This window comes from Ranitomeya variabilis, chromosome 1 (assembly GCF_051348905.1).
Source record: "Ranitomeya variabilis isolate aRanVar5 chromosome 1, aRanVar5.hap1, whole genome shotgun sequence".
NCBI classification, from domain to species: Eukaryota; Metazoa; Chordata; class Amphibia; order Anura; family Dendrobatidae; genus Ranitomeya; species Ranitomeya variabilis.
Window position 1 is genome coordinate 461,643,198 of NC_135232.1, and position 20,021 is coordinate 461,663,218.

Genomic DNA, 20,021 nt, shown 5'->3' on the forward strand with positions numbered 1-20,021 from the left:
GTCATGCGGATATCGCTAAGAGAAGACAAAGGTTGGGCATAATGCTCATACAGGTTCCTAATTTCTTTACGACCTGTCATTTGTGTCCTGTTCTGCTCCATTCACATAGGCTGATTTACAACGTGACATGGAACAGGAGAAAAAAAGCTCTGCTCTGTGACTCTATGCTCTGCCGTAGACTGTCAGCATGATGGTTCACCATACAGAACAAAGGACTTTTTCCCACCTGCTCCTCAGTCCGACATATAGTAACTTAGAGATGTATGTATTGAGCAGTGTTTCTTTAGGCTGCAACCTGTCCTCATGCGTGCCAAGGACAAGTTGCAGTCTGAAATAGGTGACCATATTGGATTGCTGTTTCCCTTAAAGGAAACCTATTGAAAAAATTCTGATGCCAGTACTCTAGAAAAAAGACATGGACCACATATCCAAAAACCACACGTTGATCTAATGCCGCTAAGAAAAAATTCACAAAATTGAACATGTTCTTAGCCCACTGCCACAGCAAAATTCTTGCCAACCTAGCCGCCGTTACAGTGCACCTCCAGGGCGGCCAACCTTATGCCTCACGGCACCCATCCTGCGAAGCTGAGTCCACATGCATATTAAAAATAATTTTAGTATACTTCCGTATATCTATTTGCTTTTCTTTTACTGTGATTATGATATGAGTAACATTCTTTCTTAGGTTGCAGGGTCCATCAACTTTGATGTGTGAAGCTTCTGGTAACTGGAGTAGTGAGCCTCCATCTTGTGAGCTTGTGACTTGTGGTTCTCCTCCTGTTGTTAGGGATGCCATTTCCAAAGGAAGTCACTTTACCTTTGGAAAAACTGTGACATACAGTTGTAAAGAAGGGTAAGGCGATCACATTTTCTTATAATAAATGAGCAGAACCATCGTTGACACCCTCCAACTAAACCTTGTTCGCTTTTAAGAAAAGTTAATTGACAGAGGCATAAAGCCCAAAATTTCAACTGTACCAAAATTTGTGGCATACAGTACTAAATTTTTGCTATGTGCTTAAAAACAACAAATTATGAGAACATTTCATTATGTAAAGACAAAGTTAACCCTTAAAGACCATTTTTTCTTTATTTATACATTGCTAGGATGTATGTTGCAGCCGGAGACCCATTCTCAAACAAATCTCCAGATACCTTGTCAAGATATGGAGTCAAAGGTTGTCTGGGTTTTCTATTTTACCCAAAAGCTTGAGGATTTAGAAAATGACAAATATAGCCATGTTCATTCTCCTAGGGTCCAGCAATGGCCACAGTTGACAGGCTGCAGTGGTGATATCTTGGGTTCATGCCTTCTATATCAGTATCACCACTGAGCCCTGTGATTGACTGCAGTGATTACACTCACTGAAGTTGTGATGTTACTCCTTCAGCCTCCCAGCAAAGACTGGGGTATCGGTGGAGAGGTAGAGCTGGACCCGAGGAAAGTGAGTTTACTTTGTGTGTTATTTTACACAGACCCCAGACAATCATGACAACAGGATCCCCTGTGTGAAAGGGGAGTTGTAGTTTTTATTTACGTATTTGAGATTCATGGATTTTCAATTTATTTTATATGGAAATGAAAATTTCAGTAGTTGAACATGTTCATGCGTTCTCCATTCACACAGAGATCTCTGCTTTTGGTATTGGTGGTGGTTCCAGTGGTCAGACCCCCAGTAATCATGCCTTCATATATTTACCAAATTCAGAAATTAAGCATTTAAGAAAATATTACAAAATTTGCAGAATAGTAGGGAATGTTCTAAAATAAAGAAATAACCCTTTACTTACAAGTTGAATCTGCTGCTGCCTCAGTGGTGCCAGTACTTATGACTTCTGCGGCCAATCACTGGCTTCAGTGGTCAAGTGCTTTACATGCAAACTCCATTGCTGAGGCTAGTGATTGGCTGCTGTTGTGATGTGAATGATTTAAGGGGCATTGTCAGTACAGGACCTGCAGAGACCACTGGAAATGCTCATATCTTTATTTTTAGAACATTTCTTTATTTTCTGCACTTTTTTTAAAATCCTGGAAAATCTCCCTAATAAGGAAACATAATACAGTAAACCAGCCCTAGTAGTGGCTAGTGGGAGCCAAATTTCAACATTGAAGGTAATCTGTCACCAGATATTTTTTACCACATTTGAATGCAGTTTAATGTAAAAAAAAAAGAGATCCTGATTCCAATAATGTTTCACTTAGTTTACTGGGTGCAGCAGATGTCAGACTTTTTTGAGTGTGTACACGTAGCATGTAGCAGAGCTCAGAAGGTGAACCCGCCCATACCACAACTTTCTGTGTACGTTGTATATTGACAGTGAGCTCCTTATCAGAGGAGGGGGAGTGGTCAGACCAGGGCTCACAAGAGCTGTAGTCTGGGCAGTGATAATCACCTAGTGAGGAGACCTTCATTAAACAATAGCACAGAGCCTAATAAATGACACGTCCCTTAAATCTGTTTCTCGGCCCCTACCTTATGCTGTCTTCAAATTAAATAGCAAAACCCCACTGACATATTTAATTTAACTTTCTGGTTATGAAGGCAAGAATTTTGGATCCAAAAAAGGCATGATGTTAAAATGTGGATCAAATGTCAATAAAAGAAGAGCTATAGACCTCACTATGAATTAGTAAGCAAAATTCATTATACATTTTATCTTTTACAGTTACATTTTAGTTGGCCCAGAAACTATAACCTGTTTAACAACTGGAAAATGGAGTGAGAATATTCCACAATGTATGGCTGTTTCATGTGATGAACCTCCAAGCTTGGACCATGCTTCTTCAGATAGTGCCCATAGACTTTATGGAGACACTGCATATTATTACTGCTTTGATGGCTATAGCATGGCTGATAACAGTAAAATGCTGTGTAATGCTCTAGGAAAGTGGGTGCCTCCTAATGGCAAGGAAACGCCTTATTGCATTGCTGATTTTTGTGAGAAACCTCCAGCTGTTGCATATGGTATCTTGGAATCAATCAATAAAGCAAAGTTTGTTTCTGGCACAACAGTTAGCTTCAAATGCATGGAGGGCTTCATACTAAACACGTCTTCTAAGATCGAGTGCTTACGAGGTGGTCAATGGAACCCATCACCTACATCATTTCAGTGCATACCTGTCCGTTGTGGAGAACCACCTGGTATCAAAAATGGCTATGTCAGTGGAAATAACTACAGCTTTGATGCAGTGGTAGCTTATAGTTGTAATAAAGGCTATTACATAAAAGGAGAGAAGAAACGGACATGCCAGGCATCTGGCGAATGGAGTGGTCGTTTTCCAGCTTGTCACCCAGTCTCCTGTGGCCAACCACCTGAACTTGATAATGGGGTTATAGAGGTGTGTGTGTTCACTTCTTTTCTGTAACACTACTTGTAAAAGTAATTAACTAGATTTATTTGTAGCATATTTATTTTATTTATTATGCATTGCTTATATAATGCCATCATATTCCTCAGCGCTTTACAGACATGGTCATCACTGTCCAAATTGGGCTCACAGTATAAATTCCCTATCAGTATGTCTTTATACTTGGGTAAATTATTTATTTAAAGAGGTCATGTTACCAGGTCAAAAGTGGCCAGTTATTGATCTTATTTCAGTCATGCTGCTCTCCTGAGTATTACTTCTTTTTTTTTTTTAATGCACCATACGGTTCCAAAGGGGTACACCGCCAGAGAATTCTGTAGGACACACCACTTGTAGAGACCATAAAAATGAGCACTAAATGAAAATGCCCATCTTTCTGAAACTGATTGGCAAATTTAAGGTAAAAAAGGGAATACTCGGGAAAGCATTGGGAATAAAACATTAGGAAAACCTGGCCTCTCTTGATCTGGTGATAGGTTCTCTTTAAAGGGGTTCAGTACTAAATAGAATAATAACTGCAATTCTTTAAGCAAATTTGTCTGAACAACATTTTAAAATGTATATATATTGTAGAATTCCAGTAAATATTGTGCTGATTTACATCGGGTACTGTAGTCCATACAATAGTTATGCAGGTCGTAAATGAAAACCGCCAACAAGCTTGGTTTCTGAGACCAATACTATGCGGAGCTTGGGGTAAAAGAAACAGTTCTTTAGTTGGCTTTCAGTTGCCATCTTCTGATCGATGTATCATTGATGGTTGGTCTTTTGATGTTTGCAGTTTTCAATTACAAAGCCGTAAGTTTAAACAAGCAAAACTGGTGAAAAACATGACTAATCCTTCACAATCATTTGTCATAAAAAGTCAACGACTGGCGGGATATTGCCTGATTCAGATTTTTAGATATCCAAAATCTCTGGTACAGTCATCTCCAACCTTTTTAATGGTGAGATGTTCACCTCTAACAGAGAGTCACGATCCACATCCTGTGCTACTCCACCCAACCCCCTACGAGTATTGAAATCTCACTCATGCCTTCACCACAGTAGAAGAAAAGAAAAAAGTGACCAACTCACACTTGATAATATGTCCAAAAATTCAGACAATGAATAAGCGTGCTATCATGCCGCTAAGCATCCAATAAAGCGCTAATAAAATTATCCACCTTCCAATCCAATAATTGTTAAAAACATATACTTTACTGTAGCTCAATTAAAAAAAGTGGCATACTGGACACACATCGAGTATAAGAATGCATTGGGGTAAAGGGAGAATATCCAGAAAAAACAAACGCATTTTGAACATACACTGCGTTCTTAAACTTGGTCTTGGTCTAAGACCAATGTTAAGAACACAATGTGCATTCTAAACTTGTTTGTTTTTTCTGGATGTTCTCCCCGTAACCCACACTTATGCACACTGTGTATCCAGTTACGCATGTTTTTAATTGAGCAACATTAAGGATCTATTTGTAACAATTATTGGATTGGAATCTGGATCATTTTTGTTCGCACTATCCCCACCCTCCTTACTCTCTTTTAGTATTCTCACTTAAAGCGCTCCGCCACAATATCGCATCAAGTTTCAATCATACCCTCTATCTGTCAGCTTCATGCTTTGTCTACCATTTACTTAATTTATCTTTCAATCCACAAGACCAGCATATGCACATGTGTATCTGCCCTTCTATGTGGGTCAACTCACAAAAGTCACCATCTGGAGACCAGCTTTTCATAGCTGTTTGCTGGCTCGGGGTGTTAATGCACAAAGTTGGCAGATAGTCACGAGCCACACATCATGGGAGCAACACATTATGGTCCCGAGAGCCACACATGGCTCCTGAGACATAGGTTGGAGATTTCTGCTCTAGTGTAACAGCCTTAGAATTCCAGTCACACGAGAAAGTTGTGTGCAGAAACTGAACCAGCAAGAACCATGAGATTTTATTTCTGATGCTCACAGGATTGTGAATGCAGGTCTAGGATAAGTACCAAATTAATATTACAATTAATTTACAATGTAATAAAAAAAAAAGTAAATTAATTTAATATGAAAATTTTTAAACAGTCTAAGGGTGGGCATCTGCTTTTCAATGTTCTGGGTATTCAACATAAAGTGTTATGGTATGTGCATACGTTGCGGATTTTGCTGCGGATCCACAGCGGTATTGACGCTGCAGATTTGCAGCTGCTTTACATGAGTTTACAGTACCATGTAAACCTATGGAAAACAAAATCTGCAGTGCACATGCTGCGGAAAAAAACGTGCGGAAACATAGCGTTGTTTATTCCGCAGCATGTCAATTCTTTGTGCGAATTCCGCAGCGGTTTACACCTGCTCCATAATAGGAATCCGCAGTTGTAAAACCGCAGGTGGAATCCGCACAAAAACTGCATAAAATCCGCAGTAAATTCGCAGGTAAAATGCAGTGCTTTTTACCTGCGGATTTCTCAAAACAGGTGTGGAAAAATCTGCAGAGGTTCCATCTAAGTGTGCACATACCCTTAAAAGTAATAAATGAAAGGGTTTTTTTTAAAAAAAAGAATATAGTGTAAAAATGTAGTATTTAGAACACTTCAAAAATTATACTTCTTGGCAGCTAGAGGAAAATTAAATGCATTTTATGTGTAGCCAATGACTAACCGCTTGGCATTGGCTGATCTAGTGATTGGTTCTTATGTGAAAAATCATAATGATGCTCAAGGTTAATATCACCAATGGCCACTAAAATAAAATAATATCAGGCAGCAAGTAGAACTGGCTTCCAAGTATTCAATCAATCATGAATCATCATGATTCATGATGAGTAAAAAAAAAAGGTAGTGCTAAGATTTGAAGTAACACATTAAAGTTTTGTTTGTGTTAAGCAGTATGTGTTCTTACTGTTCAAAGCATATACATTTTGACAATATTTTAATCAACTTTTTTTTTTCCTGCAGAATAAAACAGGTATTGTATTTGAGGATGAGGTAACTTACTCCTGCAAACCTGGATACAAACTAGTAGGTAGCAATAAAAGAATATGCCAGTCCAACAAACAATGGTATAGTGAGTCTCCACCATCATGTACATTACTAAGCTGTGACAAACCACCACCTCTAAAAAATGGTGATATCAAAGGGACAACTATTGATGTTGGTTCAAAAATTGAATTTGTATGTGATGAGGGCTATGAACTTATTGGGGAAACCAGTTGGACTTGTCAGAAAAATGGAAAGTGGGACAAAAAGAAATTACCTACCTGTGTGCCATCAAAATGCCAAGATCCACCACTATTGCAACACCAGTTAGTACTTAAGGAAGTTGCTAATGAGACAGGAGTTGTGAAATTTTCCTGTAGAGAGGGCCATGTTCTTCAAGGTTCCTCTGTTTTACGATGTCTACCATCACAGCACTGGAATGATTCTTTTCCAATATGCAAACTTGTTCTGTGTCCCAAGCCACCAGATATTGATTATGGAGACCCAAAATCAGTGCCTTCTCTTCATTACGGGACTGTAATACAATATACTTGTACAGATGGCTTTCTGCTTAAAGGACCTCCTGAAATAACATGTGAAGCAGACGGTAATTGGGGTCCTGATCTTCCCAGCTGTGTTCCAGTTGAATGTCCTCAACCAGATGAAATTTTTAATGGAATTGTTGATGTTCAAGGTCTCGCTTATCTTAGCACTGTTCTATACACATGCAAACCTGGGTTTGAGTTAATGGGAAACACCACATTAATTTGTGGACCAGTAGGACTCTGGCTAGGTGGACTGCCAGTATGTAAACCTATTAGATGTCCTGGAGCTAAAGATATTCCAAATGGCAAAAGTTCTTCCACCAGTCTTCATTATGGACAAACTGTAACCTATTCATGTAACAAAGGGTTTAGACTTGAAGGACAGCCTATTATTACCTGCATGGAAACAGGAGAATGGGATGCTGACTCCCCAACCTGTAAAGAAATAGCCTGTGATCCCCCTCATGCTATTGAAAATGGCTTTGTAGAAGGAGCTGATTATAGATATGGTGCAATGATCATTTATAGTTGTATGCCTGGGTTTCAGCTGACTGGACCTGCCATAATTACTTGTGAAGATTCAGGATGGTCCAGTCCAACTCCAATGTGTGTGCATACAGATTGTGGTCTTCCACCACATATTGACTTTGGACAGTATAGCAAACATAATGATGATATAATGAATGTGGATCTAAAACTTGAAATATATGACATACCAATCACTACCCAACCTCCGACCACCATACAAAGTTATCATAAAGATGGTAATTATTCAGTTAGAGATGTTAGCCATGATGTGTCAGAATTTTTATATGGAACTTATGTTTTGTACACATGTTACTATGGCTATGATATTTTTGGACCACCCCTATTATATTGTCAGGAAGATGGTACCTGGAATGGAAGCTCCCCTGTCTGTCTATCAATAGAATGCAATATTCCTGTAGCTCCTGAAAATGGTGTGGTGCAATATACTGATAATTCACTAGATAGCACTATTTTTTATAAATGTAAAGATGGATATGAACTTATTGGGTCAGAAAATAGCACATGCTTGTCTACAAAGAAATGGAGTCATGGCATTCCACGATGTGCTATAATAAATTGCAAGCCACCTAACCAGATACTTAATGGGTACATAGAAGCCTCAAATTACTCATACATGAGTGTTGCTCATTATAAATGTGACATAGGATACAGAATGCATGGAACTAACAAAAGAACATGTCAAAAAAATAAACTTTGGGATGGAGAAGAACCTATATGCATCCCTCTTTCTTGCGGTCAGCCTCAAGCCCTAATAAATGGACAAGTCAAAGGAAATGATTATGATTATGGAAATCATATTGAGTATCAATGCTTTGAAGGCTTCCTCCTCAGTGGTGATAAGAGCAGAACCTGCCAGGAGGATGGACATTGGAGTGGAACAATGCCAGAATGCTTACAAATGATATGTAAAACACCTCTGCCTGTTGCCAATGGGGAAATTGAAGGGTCAGAATATACTGTTGGAAGTCATATAATTTATAAGTGTAGTCAAGGACATAAATTGAAAGGGCCATCAAAGCTTACCTGCCAGAAAGATGGAACATGGGATGGAAAAGCTCCATTGTGTGCACTCGTAGACTGTGGTCCTCCAGAAGATATTTCTCATGGTTTCCTTAACAGTTCAGGCTTTCATTACAATGAGTATGTACAATATTTTTGTTTTCCTGGTTATGAAATACATGGAAGTCCAACAAGACAATGTTTAGCAAGTGGCATGTGGAGTGGCAGTGTCCCCAGTTGTCTACCTTGTGAATGTTCCAAACCATCTGTTCAGCATGCATACATTATTGGGGACAGTTTTAGCTGTGGTTATTCAATCACAATCAAATGTCATGATGGTTATAAACTGTTTGGACATTCAGAACTCAGTTGCGAGTCTGCAGGAAAATGGAGCTCTGGCTTTCCGTACTGTGGAAAGGTTACCTGTGGCCCTCCTCCTGTAATTCTAAATGCATTTATTAATGGAAGCAGTTCAACATTTGAGAATGCAATCAAATACACATGCCTCGCAGGCTACGTTATGCAAGGAAATCCAGATCTTGTATGCACAGAAGAAGGGAAATGGAGTAAACCCTACCCTATTTGTCAGCTACGTTCCTGTGGTCCACCACCCAGTATTCCTAACACTGTGATAAATGGCAATTCCTACACTTTTGGAAGTGTCATTGAATATGGGTAAGAGCATTTTTTTTATGAAAGCCGAAAAACTTATATTATAAAAAAAAAGCTACTGCATTTCAAGTCTGAATTTCTTTCTTTTTTCATGATTGTACTGAATAAATTATATGAACATATAAAAAAATCATATTTTATTTAACTTAATGAGGTTGGCCACTTTGTTTTTATTGGTGTCCTATCCTTAGGATAGCCCATCAATATCTGAACAATGGGGGTATGACACCTGAAACCCTTAGCCAATCAGCTGTTACCGGAGGCCAGAACTTCTCAAATACTACTGGAACACAGCAAACCTGTTATTTCTAATTTGACTGCAGCTGAGTACCACAGATCCATCTGTTACTTAATTAAATAGGGGGTGAACCTGCAATCCCTGGCCATGACCACTATACATATTACTGAGCTGCGATGTTGCAGCAGCATCTGGGAACTTTAGGTAGCAGCTAATTGTTGTGTTGCACCACCACTGATCAGACATTGACCACTTTTACTTAGGATATTTTTTGATTTGCAAAAAAATGCCCAGCCTCCATTTTGGTAAATATTTAGGGCCGTCAAATGGCAAAAAAAATCTCTATATATAATACTCCCCTCACAGCTCACCTCTCTGGCCACCCTGCTGCCTGCCATCCACTCCTCTTATTTCTGCATTAATAACCACATCTACTCCCTATACAATATCATCCAACTGGATCAGAAGTCCTGGCTTATAAAGAAGAAGCTGGAGATGCAGCACATGATGCCAGAAAAAAAAGACTGGATGGCTGACAGTGAGCAGCAGGGTGCCTCGAGACGTGAGTATTAGTTTTCTGGGTTTTTTTTACCGCTTACATTTATTATGCTTTGTGGTCTGGAGATCCTATTTCACCCCAATTCTAACTTTGGGAAAATTTGGTGAAGGCAATGAAGTCAAATCCAAAACGATCCATTCATCACTAGTGTCATGGGCTAAAGCTGATTGAATGTTCATATTCCAGTTTTAGAACGTTTGTACCTTTTAGTCATTTTATAAGATCTTACACTGATAGTTAGAATTGGAAGAATTGTGGCCAATCAGTCATCACGGATTGTGAATTGTTCATGCTTTTAACATGTTAGATTAAAGGGAATCTGTTAGTAGGATTAATCCTAATCAGTCTATATGGGAGTGCAAGTCCTAGAAAGTTGAATAAAATTATACCTTGATATCTGAGATTTGATGTCTTATTCTAGAGAATTTAATTTGCTTATATGCAAATGATCTGTTAAGATCTACGGGCCGGGCACTGAGTTGCCTCCAGAACTTATTTTAAATGAAAGAGGGCATTATCAATATGAACTAAGTAATGACTGACACTCTGCAGTGAGATCAGAGCTAAGACAGTAGAGTAGAAGAGAACTTTGTCCCATGACAGACATTTCCAGTAGCAGTTGTCCTTTCATAGTGCTGGCAGCTCTGCTTCAGAGCTGTGTCAGATTATAACTAACATAGTGCAGCAGAACTAAACCTTGTCTCATTGCAAATACAACAAGCACATTTGGAGTTGTCCTCTTACAGAGCTATCAGAAATGCTGTATTGCCCTTTCCCCGACACTGGCTGACTGTGAGATGGAAGTTGAAAAACTGTGAGATGACTGCAGCTGCAAATATTTTGTAATAAGAAAATCATTACTTCTGCTGTACTGTGTTAGCACTGTTGTACTGTGTTCTGATTTAATTGAAAAGCTGTGCATGATCATGAGTAGTGTTGAGCATTCCGATACCGCAAGTATCGGATATCGGCCGATATTTGCGGTATCGGAATTCCGATACCGAGTTCCGATATTTTTGCGATATCGGGAATCGGGATCGGAATGCATATTCATGTGTAAAATAAAGAATAAAAATAAAAAATAGGGATATACTCACCCTCTGACGCGCCCTGGTTGTAACCGCTGCATCCGGCAGCCTCCGTTCCTAAGAATGAGCGAGTGAAGGACCTGCGATGACGTCGCGGTCATGTGATTGGTTGCGTGAGCGGTCACATGAGCGGTAACGCGACCAATCAAAAGCCGCCACGTCATCGAAGGTCCTTCACTCGCTCATTCTTAGGAACGGAGGCTGCCGGTTAACACCGCTAGGTCCAGGGTCCGCCGGAGGGGTGAGTATGTCCATATTTTTTTATTTGTATTCTTTATTTTTTACATGAATATGGATCCCAGGGCCTGAAGGAGAGTTTCCTCTCCTTCAGACCCTGGGAACCATCCAGGATAGCTTCCGATACTTGTGTCCCATTGACTTGTATTGGTATCGGGTATCGGTATCGGCTATATCCGATACTTTCCGGGTATCGGCTGATATTATCCGATACCGATACTTTCAAGTATCGGAAGGTATCGCTCAAAACTAATCATGAGAGCAAAGTATCAGTCATTAAATGTCATACACTAGTAATACTCCCTTTCTTTTAAAATAAGCTCTGGAGACAGATTTCCATGCAGATCAGTGTCCAGCCCATAGATCTTAATAGTTCATTTGCATATGAGAAAAACAGGAATTTCTCTGGAACAAGATATCAGACTGTAGATATCGAGGTATCATTATATTCAGCTTCTTATGACCTGCATGTCCATATAGACGGCATAGGAGGGTTGATCCTACTGACAGATTCCCTTTAATTTGGCAAATCAAAAATATATTTTAAATAAAAGTGCAATGTGCTTACACTAAGTGGCAAATTATGTAGCTATGATTTTCTAAACATGCCACACACCTCCTCTAGTTTAATTTGACAATGGACAATGAATTCTAATATAATGCATCTCTTTATTGCTAGACATTAGTTATCAAACGATTGTTCATGTTACGTATAATGTTCAGTTGTCTTAGGCTGAAATAGTCACAATTGAATATTTTGGCCCATTTTTTATCTAATTTGTATGGCCAGCTTTACACTTGTATTATCTAAATATATGATAATAACAGCATTCAGCAACATTTATGTATTCAGTTACATTATAGGTATGAAGTATTTGTAAAGTCAGGTATTAAACATTTGCGTTTCAGATGTGAAAATGGCTATGTAATGGATGGAGAGGTGGCCACAAAACGTTGTGTAGATGATGGATCCTGGTCAACAGAGGAAATTACTTGTGTCCCGAGAAAATGTAAATTGCAGTCAGATACAGTAAAAATCAAGGCAGATTATGACATAAATAAAACTGTAACAGTCATGTGTAAAACTGGCTATACGTTATCAGGACCAAGCACCTCCACATGTATGGTAAATATATTTCCAATATTCTTTGTGTATGAATTCTTCAGAATTCTCAATATATCTGAGCACTATTATTGAAAGGAAATATTCATTGAGAAGCCATGTTGAATATGCCTAACTCAAACAAGGTTTGTTAAAGGGAATCTTTCACCAGGTTTTTGTCATCTAATCTGAGAGCTGTATAATGCAGAGAAAGAGAAACCCTGATTCCACAAATGTATCACTTACTGGGTTGCTTGCTATAGTTTTATTGAAATCAGAGTTTTACCAGCAGGAGATTATCCCAAGAGGACTTGTGAACCTGTTGACTTGTAGTCCTCCATATTCATGAGCTCTCTACAGCAACCCACCACCACTGATTGGCAAAATTCTGCCTAGGCACAATATATACAGAAAACTGCCAATTAGTGGTCTGGGCAGGGTTACACAGAGCTCAGTATTCCGAGAACTGGCTTCAGATAGAACAATGATTTTATCAAAACTGCTGCAACCAGCAAAGTAACTGAGATATCGCTGAAGTCAGAGTGTCTGCTTAAATATTATGGTGCTCTCAGATAACAAAAATGTAGTGACAAATTCCACACAAATTGTCATACAATTCAAGGGGCTGAGGTTTTCATAGGTCATTCCCATGTACTGGAAAATCCTTGTATTGTAGTCAAGGCATGCAAGGCAGGCAAGTCAATATGTTCATCCTGTTGCAAAAATGCCATAAATCTTAAAGAGAACCTGTCACCACTTTTCTGTTCAACCAGCTAAAAATATCATTTTATTCAATGTCAGCTATGCATTCCCTAACTTCTTACCCTGCAGTCAAGTGGTTTGTTGCGCATGCGCAGTATGCTTTGCCAACTGCAGGAAAAGCCAAAAAGCAGAAGTGCGCATGTGCAAGAAACCATTTGTCTGCGCAGTTGCAATATCTCACAGCCATCTGTGTCATCCACGTCAATGAGTGCGTGCAGCAACTGAGGAGAGGGGTGGAGTGAGTGAACCCAAGTCACGCCCATTGCACCGGACGGAAGCTATTAGCATACATCCTGGAGAAATATAAAAGGTTTTTATGGGTGATGCATGGAGAGAGTGTTTTACTTAAGTACTTAGGAAGTGCATAGCTGACACTGAATAAAATTATATTTTTAGCTGGTAGGACAGAAAAGTGGTGCAAGGTTCTCTTTAAGTACAATTTTGACCCTTTGCAGTTCAGAGAGGTATAATCTGCAACAAAATCCTGATTTTGATGCAGATTTGTTGCCGTTTTTCTACGACAAATAATACCAGTTATATCTGAGCCTATCCTGAGGCTATGTGCACACTTTCAGCATTTGGTCAGTATTTTACCTCAGTATTTGTAGCCAAAACCAGGAGAGGAAAAGTATAATAGAAACTTGTCATCACTTCTGAATTATCACCCTCTCCCGGTTTTGGCTTGCAAATACTGAGGTAAAAAAAGTTACCAAACACTCAATGTGTGCACATGACCTTAGCGTAAATGTATATCTTTGTTACGTTAGACCACATTGGCAATTTGGTGAGGTTTTTAACTCTATAACCTAGCCTTCCTTTTTGTCTACACATCATCTGTGATGGAGAAGGTATATTACTTCTCTAGCTAATTTTTGTAGTTTAATGTTAGTAATGCTTGTTTTCGGTAGGGTGCCTTGTATGAACTTATGTTTGATTTGGACCTTCTGACATCAAACACAGAACCTCCCATTAATTCATTTGCTACTATTTAATCACAAATGCAGCTATTAAAACTAACTAAAAACTAACATTAACTTGCATTCATCATTTAGACAGATGGTAACTGGTTACCTCCTTTGAATGACAACGTGTGTTCCCCTATATCATGTGGTCAACCTTCTGCTCCTGATCGTGGCACAGTGCTTGGCACGAAATACTTCTACAAAGACACCGTTCTCTACCAATGTGATGCTGGATATGAAATACATGTAAGTGCATAGAAATCACGGTATTTTGTTTATTGACATCACTACGATGAAGACTTTCACATATATACAGGTAAATTATTTAATACTTTTAAAATTCCTTATGGTGATGTCCTGGCTTTGTTCTCTATTTGCCAATCAAATCTAAGCACTGAATCGGTGCTTGCTGCTTACTATGTCAACCACCAAATCTCTGCTGGAAATTCTCTTCTTGGAGCTTCATACTCAAGCTGGTGGGCAAACTCAAGTGAATGATGTGATTTTTTTACCTATCTTCTTCATTCACTAGACTGTTCTGATGTCTTATAGGTCAGCAATAGAGATTGGCAGATCAATTTGCGGGAGTCTGGTCCGTGATTATATTCTCTGGCCACTGGATGGGAGGCTAGCGAATATCTTTCGCTCTTGGATTCCCAACATGGTTTTTAATTAGCCATGTCATGTTGACATTGCGTCAGCCCTGGCTAATCAAAAGCTGTGTTAGAAAGTAAGAGATTTGGGAGCCTCCTAATTAAGGGTCAAGAGCTACTGACCTTTCTTAAAGATTGGAGTCCATCGAATTGATCCAACCAACTCTAGTCGCCACAGTCAATAAAATCTACATGTTGCTTTAGACTTTATTCAGATGTAGTGAAGTGATTGTCTGAAGTCATGGTGGTATCATGATTACATAATTACATAATTAGGATAGTCAAAAAGAAACATGTCCACCAAGTTCATCCAAGGGATGAGAGAGGATAATGGGAATCAGATTTAGGTGCACCCATAATGCATTATCTAATCTATCCTAAAGGTCAAGTTTTTTCCTCCTGATCCCGAGTGTACATCAACTGGATTAACTTACAGAACAAGAATTGTGTACATGTACATAAGAATTTGTTATTTTATTCTTTAAAAAGCATATATGCCTTTTTGTTTCAAACCATTGACACTATATGCTGTGATCAGCTGATGAGGTAGGCTATGCCAGAGGTTTTATTTAGAATAATATATATGGGTAGTTCTTTCCTAAGATTTGTGTCAATAGTAAAAATGATGTAAAAAAATTACAAAAGAAGATAATGGAAATATACTTTTATATAGCAAAACAAGAAAAAAATCCAGCTTCCAAAAATAATCCAATTTATTGAGAGTAAAATGCAAAGTCCAAAAAACGTGGTGAACCAGATAGTGAGTAGCAGCAGGCTACGCGTTTCGAACAGTGTGTTCTTTTTCAAAGCTGCTCCATATGCATCACAACAGGATTAAATACCAGCCGTAACCAATCAGAATGATTGGGACTCACATTTGACACATATATATAAGTCCACAAAAAAAGATAAGGAAAACATAATATACAAAATACAAGATACAAATACACAAGAGACAGATAAAAATATACAAAAGTGATGACCTAATAGTAAAACGTAATTTCTTTGCAAGCATTTAAGCCCGCAGGATAGCAGGTATTAAGGCAGAAAATTCGATAAACTTCATGCATTATAAATCATTTGGTGTTGGTATTTAATCCTGCTGTGATGCATATGGAGCAGCTTTGAAAAAGAACACACTGTTCGAAACGCGTAGCCTGCTGCTACTCACTCTCTTGTTCACCACGTTTTTTGGACTTTGCATTTTACTCTCAATAAATTGGATTATTTTTGGAAGCTGGATTTTTTTCTTGTTTTGCTCTACTATTTGCGTGATTACTGCACGGTATCCGAGCTTCCCCACAGCACATGCCTAACAGGTGAGCTGGTTTCATTTTTTTTCTTTCTTATACTTTTATATACTCTGGGATGAAAATTGTTGGCACCCCTGGTTAAAATTATTGTTATTGTGAAAAATTAAGCAAGTTGAAGATGAAATGATCTCTAAAGGGCCTATATTTATATATCTATATATCTATATATATAGATATATAGATATATATATCTATGTATATAATTGTCTAAGGTCCACTTCTGTCTGTTTGTCTGTAACGGAAACCCCTCATCGCTGATTGTCACGACTGGCTGGCCGTGACCAATCAGCGATATTGGGGAGGGATTTAAACACCACTTCACTTTTGCCTATGCAGCTTCAATAGTAAATAGATATCATGTTAAAAATAATAATAATAAAAAAAAATTGTGATATTTTCACCTTCCGGCATCCCCGGCAGCTTTTCCCACTCCTTGCGATGCTCCGGACCCAGTAATGCTTTGCGGTAATGGCACCAGATGATGTAGCGGTCTCGCGAGACCGCTACATCATCACGGGTTATTGCCACCGGAAGGTGAGTATATAACTATTTTTTATTTTAATTCTTTTTTAACAGGGAAATGGTGCCCAAACTGCTATATACTACGTGGCTGTGTTATATACTACGTGGGCTGTGTTATATACTATGTGGGCTGTGCTAAATACTACGTGGGCTGTGCTATATACTGCGTGGGCTGTGCTATATACTATGTGGGCTCTGTTATATACTACGTGGGCTGTGTTATATACTACGTGGGCTGTGTTATATACTACGTGGCTGTGCTATATACTACATGGGCTTGTGCTATATACTACGTGGCTGTGCTATATACTGTGTGGGCTGTGCTATATACTGTATGGGCTGTGCTATATACTACGTGGGCTGTGCTATATACTACATGGGCTGCGTTATATACTACGTGGGGCTGCGTTATATGCTATGTGGGCTGTGCTATATACTACGTGCTTGTGCAATATACTATGTGGCTATGCAATATACTACGTGGCTGTGCTATATACTACGTCGCTGTGCTATATATTACGTGGCTGTGCAATATACTACGTGGCTGTGCTGTATACTACATGGCTGTGCTATATACTATGTGGCTGTGTTATATACTACGTGGCTGTGTTATATACTACGTGGCTGTGCTATATATTATGTGGCTGTGCTATATACTATGGGGGCTGTGTTATATGCTATTTGGGCTCTTATATACTACGTGGCTGTGCTATATACTACGTAGCTGTGCTGCATACTACATGGCTGTGCTATATACTACGTGGGCTGTGTTATATGCTACGTGGGCTGTGCAATATATTATGTGGCTGTGTTATATACTACGTGGTTGTGTTATATGCTACATGGCTGTGCTATATGCTACGTGGACTGTGTTATATACTACGTGAGCTGTGTTATATGCTACGTGGCTGTACTATATACTACGTGGCTGTGTTACATACTACGTGGCTGTGCTATACACTATGTGTGGCTGTGTTATATGCTACGTGGCTGTGTTATATGCTACGTGGCTGTGCTATATGCTACGTGGGCTGTGTTATATACTACGTGGGCTGTGTTATATACTACATGGGCTGTATTATATGCTACGCGGCTGTGCTATATTTCTCTGCTGTATCTGTGCATCATGAATCGTGTTATGTGTTAAAGCGGGAGCCCACTGACTCTTTTGCCCGGGGCCCTCAAAAACCTGGAGCCAGCCCTGGCTGGCTGGGCGCGACCAATCAGCCACAGGCGCAGTTCATCGGCGAATTGGCGTGGGATTTGAACCACTCTTTGCTGATTGATCGCGCCCGGCCGGCCAGCTGGCCAAATCCTGTATATTAATTGCAATATTCTTAAATCTTCATAAATAAACTACATACTGTGGTGTAGTGACCAATGTTACAGCCAGGGGGTGCTGTGTGTGCACTGCAAGATGCACTTGGAGGCATAATTGTGATGAGACAAAGTCTGGCAGTGTTGTGAATGGCCGGTATGTGTTGCAGAGGAGGACACTCTGCGCTGTCAGTCTAAAGTTATGTTGTGTTCTGGGACCTGTAGTCCCACAAGTAATTGTGTATTTCTAATGGGAGATTGTCAGGGCTAGTTATGAGAGATGGGAGGGTCAAACTAGCCACACCCACCCACACTCCCACCCAGGGGAGTGGTTAAGGGTAGATAATGTGACCAGGGGGTGGATCACATGGTCTTGTGAGGTTCCTGTGTATGGAGCCATTTGTTCCTGTGCAAGGTCCTGGACAGTGTTGGAGACTCCTGGGAGTGGAGTCATCCTGGAAGCACCTGGAGACCGTAGACCTGGACGGTCAGTGTTGAAGACCTGGAGAGGTAACCCCGGACAAGGGGATCATAACATACAGCAGATAAGCCTATCTGCTACACAAACTGTCTGATGTCTTATAATGTTTCATGGCTGTAATGAAATGGACTGTACCCTGTCTGGTTTATGTGGAGTTTGAATAAACCATATGGACTGATTTGTGTGAGGAACCGTGCCTATCTATGATGATTCTGCTGCCAAGCGAGTGTCCCCAAGACCCGTAGCGGGTGAAACGCTACAATTGGTGTTTTGAATGCGGGCAAAGATCCAAGAAGCACATGTGGCAGCGCTGGCTGGTGTGAGCCAGAAGAGTGGACGGTCTTGACAACCGTGTGTAAAACTGACCGGGGTCAGTGAGAATTGTTGTTGGTGGGATACCTTCGAGGAGAAGAGGGTCCCAGGAACCTGTGCGGCAATGGCAGGTAACGAATGGAGATCCGTGGTGTACTGACCGGGGTCAGTGGAAATTGTTGTTTGTGGGATACCTCTGAGGAGAAGAGGGATCCAGGAACCTGTGCGGCAATGACAGGTAACAGATGGAGATCCGTGGTGTACTGACCGGGGTCAGAGTGAAAAGAGAAGAGAGACATTGTGTCTGGGCACCTCTGAGGCCAAAGGATGTCCAGGAACCCGTGAAAGTTGCCAACGGGTAACGGTCTGAAAACCGTGTATTATGCTGATCGGGATCAGTGAGAAATTGTGTTTGGGCTGTAAAGCCTGGTGTGTAACAGACCGGAGTCTGTATTATTCTGACCGGGGACAGTGAGAGACTCTGTGTTTTTTTTTCTTAAATCAACTTGCTGTGGATCGGCGGGTCCACGAAGGTGACAAGCGGCTTGCTGTGGATCAGCGAGTCCACGAAAGTGACAAGCGGCTTGCTGTGGATCGGCGGGTCCACGAAGTCTGCGGTTGAGCCGTGCAGTGCAGTTGCAGCAAGAGGTTTCGCAGCAGCAGGAGCTGCAGTGGTGGCAGCAGCTGTTTGTGATCAGCACCCGGAGGTGCCAGTGATTCGGGACTGCAGCAGGAGCTGTAGCAGTGCCAGCAAGAGCTGGTGAAAGTTGAAAAAAATAAATAAATTTGTGCTCCAGGTTGTGCAGACTCTTAAAGGGCCAGTGCAAGCCCAGGGACATTCTGGTGCGAACTGGTGCCTGAAAGTACTGTGGGAAGTCCACGAGGTGTACCCTGGGGAAGGGGTGGTGTCCCTAAAGGGTAGCATCCTCAAAAATGGGGCGGAAAACCCAAACAGGGATGGTTGCCAAAAAAGGGGCGGAGTCCCAAAAGGGGGTGGTATCCCAAAAGGGAGTAATTGCCCAAAAAGGGGTGATAACCCTAAAGGGGGTGGAGTCCCAAAAGGGAGCGGTAACCTGGGGAATGCCAGTGTCCCAAAAAAGGGCGGAGCCTCCTGAAGTTAAAGGGGTGACGCAGACCGATGGGCCCCAGGGGAAATTGTACTATGTAGGTCCATGTTATACTGTGGATTGCTCAGCTAATGGTTTATCACGACAGTGCTCCTTTTTGTTGGATGGTGAATGTGTGATAGGACTGATAGACCCAGGGAGTAAAACGACTTTGCTGAGATCCCCTTCTGAATACACTGTGTCACCTGGGTTAGGGACAAGAGTGAATGACACAGGTGGGGACGTTAAAGGACATTTGGCAGCCTGCCT

At 40.4% G+C, this 20,021-nt stretch overlaps 1 protein-coding gene across 1 annotated transcript in view; it reads left to right on the top strand.

Moving 5' to 3' along the window:
* SVEP1 (sushi, von Willebrand factor type A, EGF and pentraxin domain containing 1) overlaps positions 1–20,021 on the top strand; it is a 476,580-nt gene that overhangs the window by 385,177 nt on the left and 71,382 nt on the right. Inside the window, exons 36-40 of the mRNA XM_077250467.1 lie at positions 689–856; positions 2,671–3,343; positions 6,314–9,102; positions 12,131–12,347; positions 14,138–14,293. Of these exons, the coding sequence (XP_077106582.1) occupies positions 689–856; positions 2,671–3,343; positions 6,314–9,102; positions 12,131–12,347; positions 14,138–14,293 (4,003 nt within the window). The remainder of the gene's footprint in view (positions 1–688; positions 857–2,670; positions 3,344–6,313; positions 9,103–12,130; positions 12,348–14,137; positions 14,294–20,021) is intronic.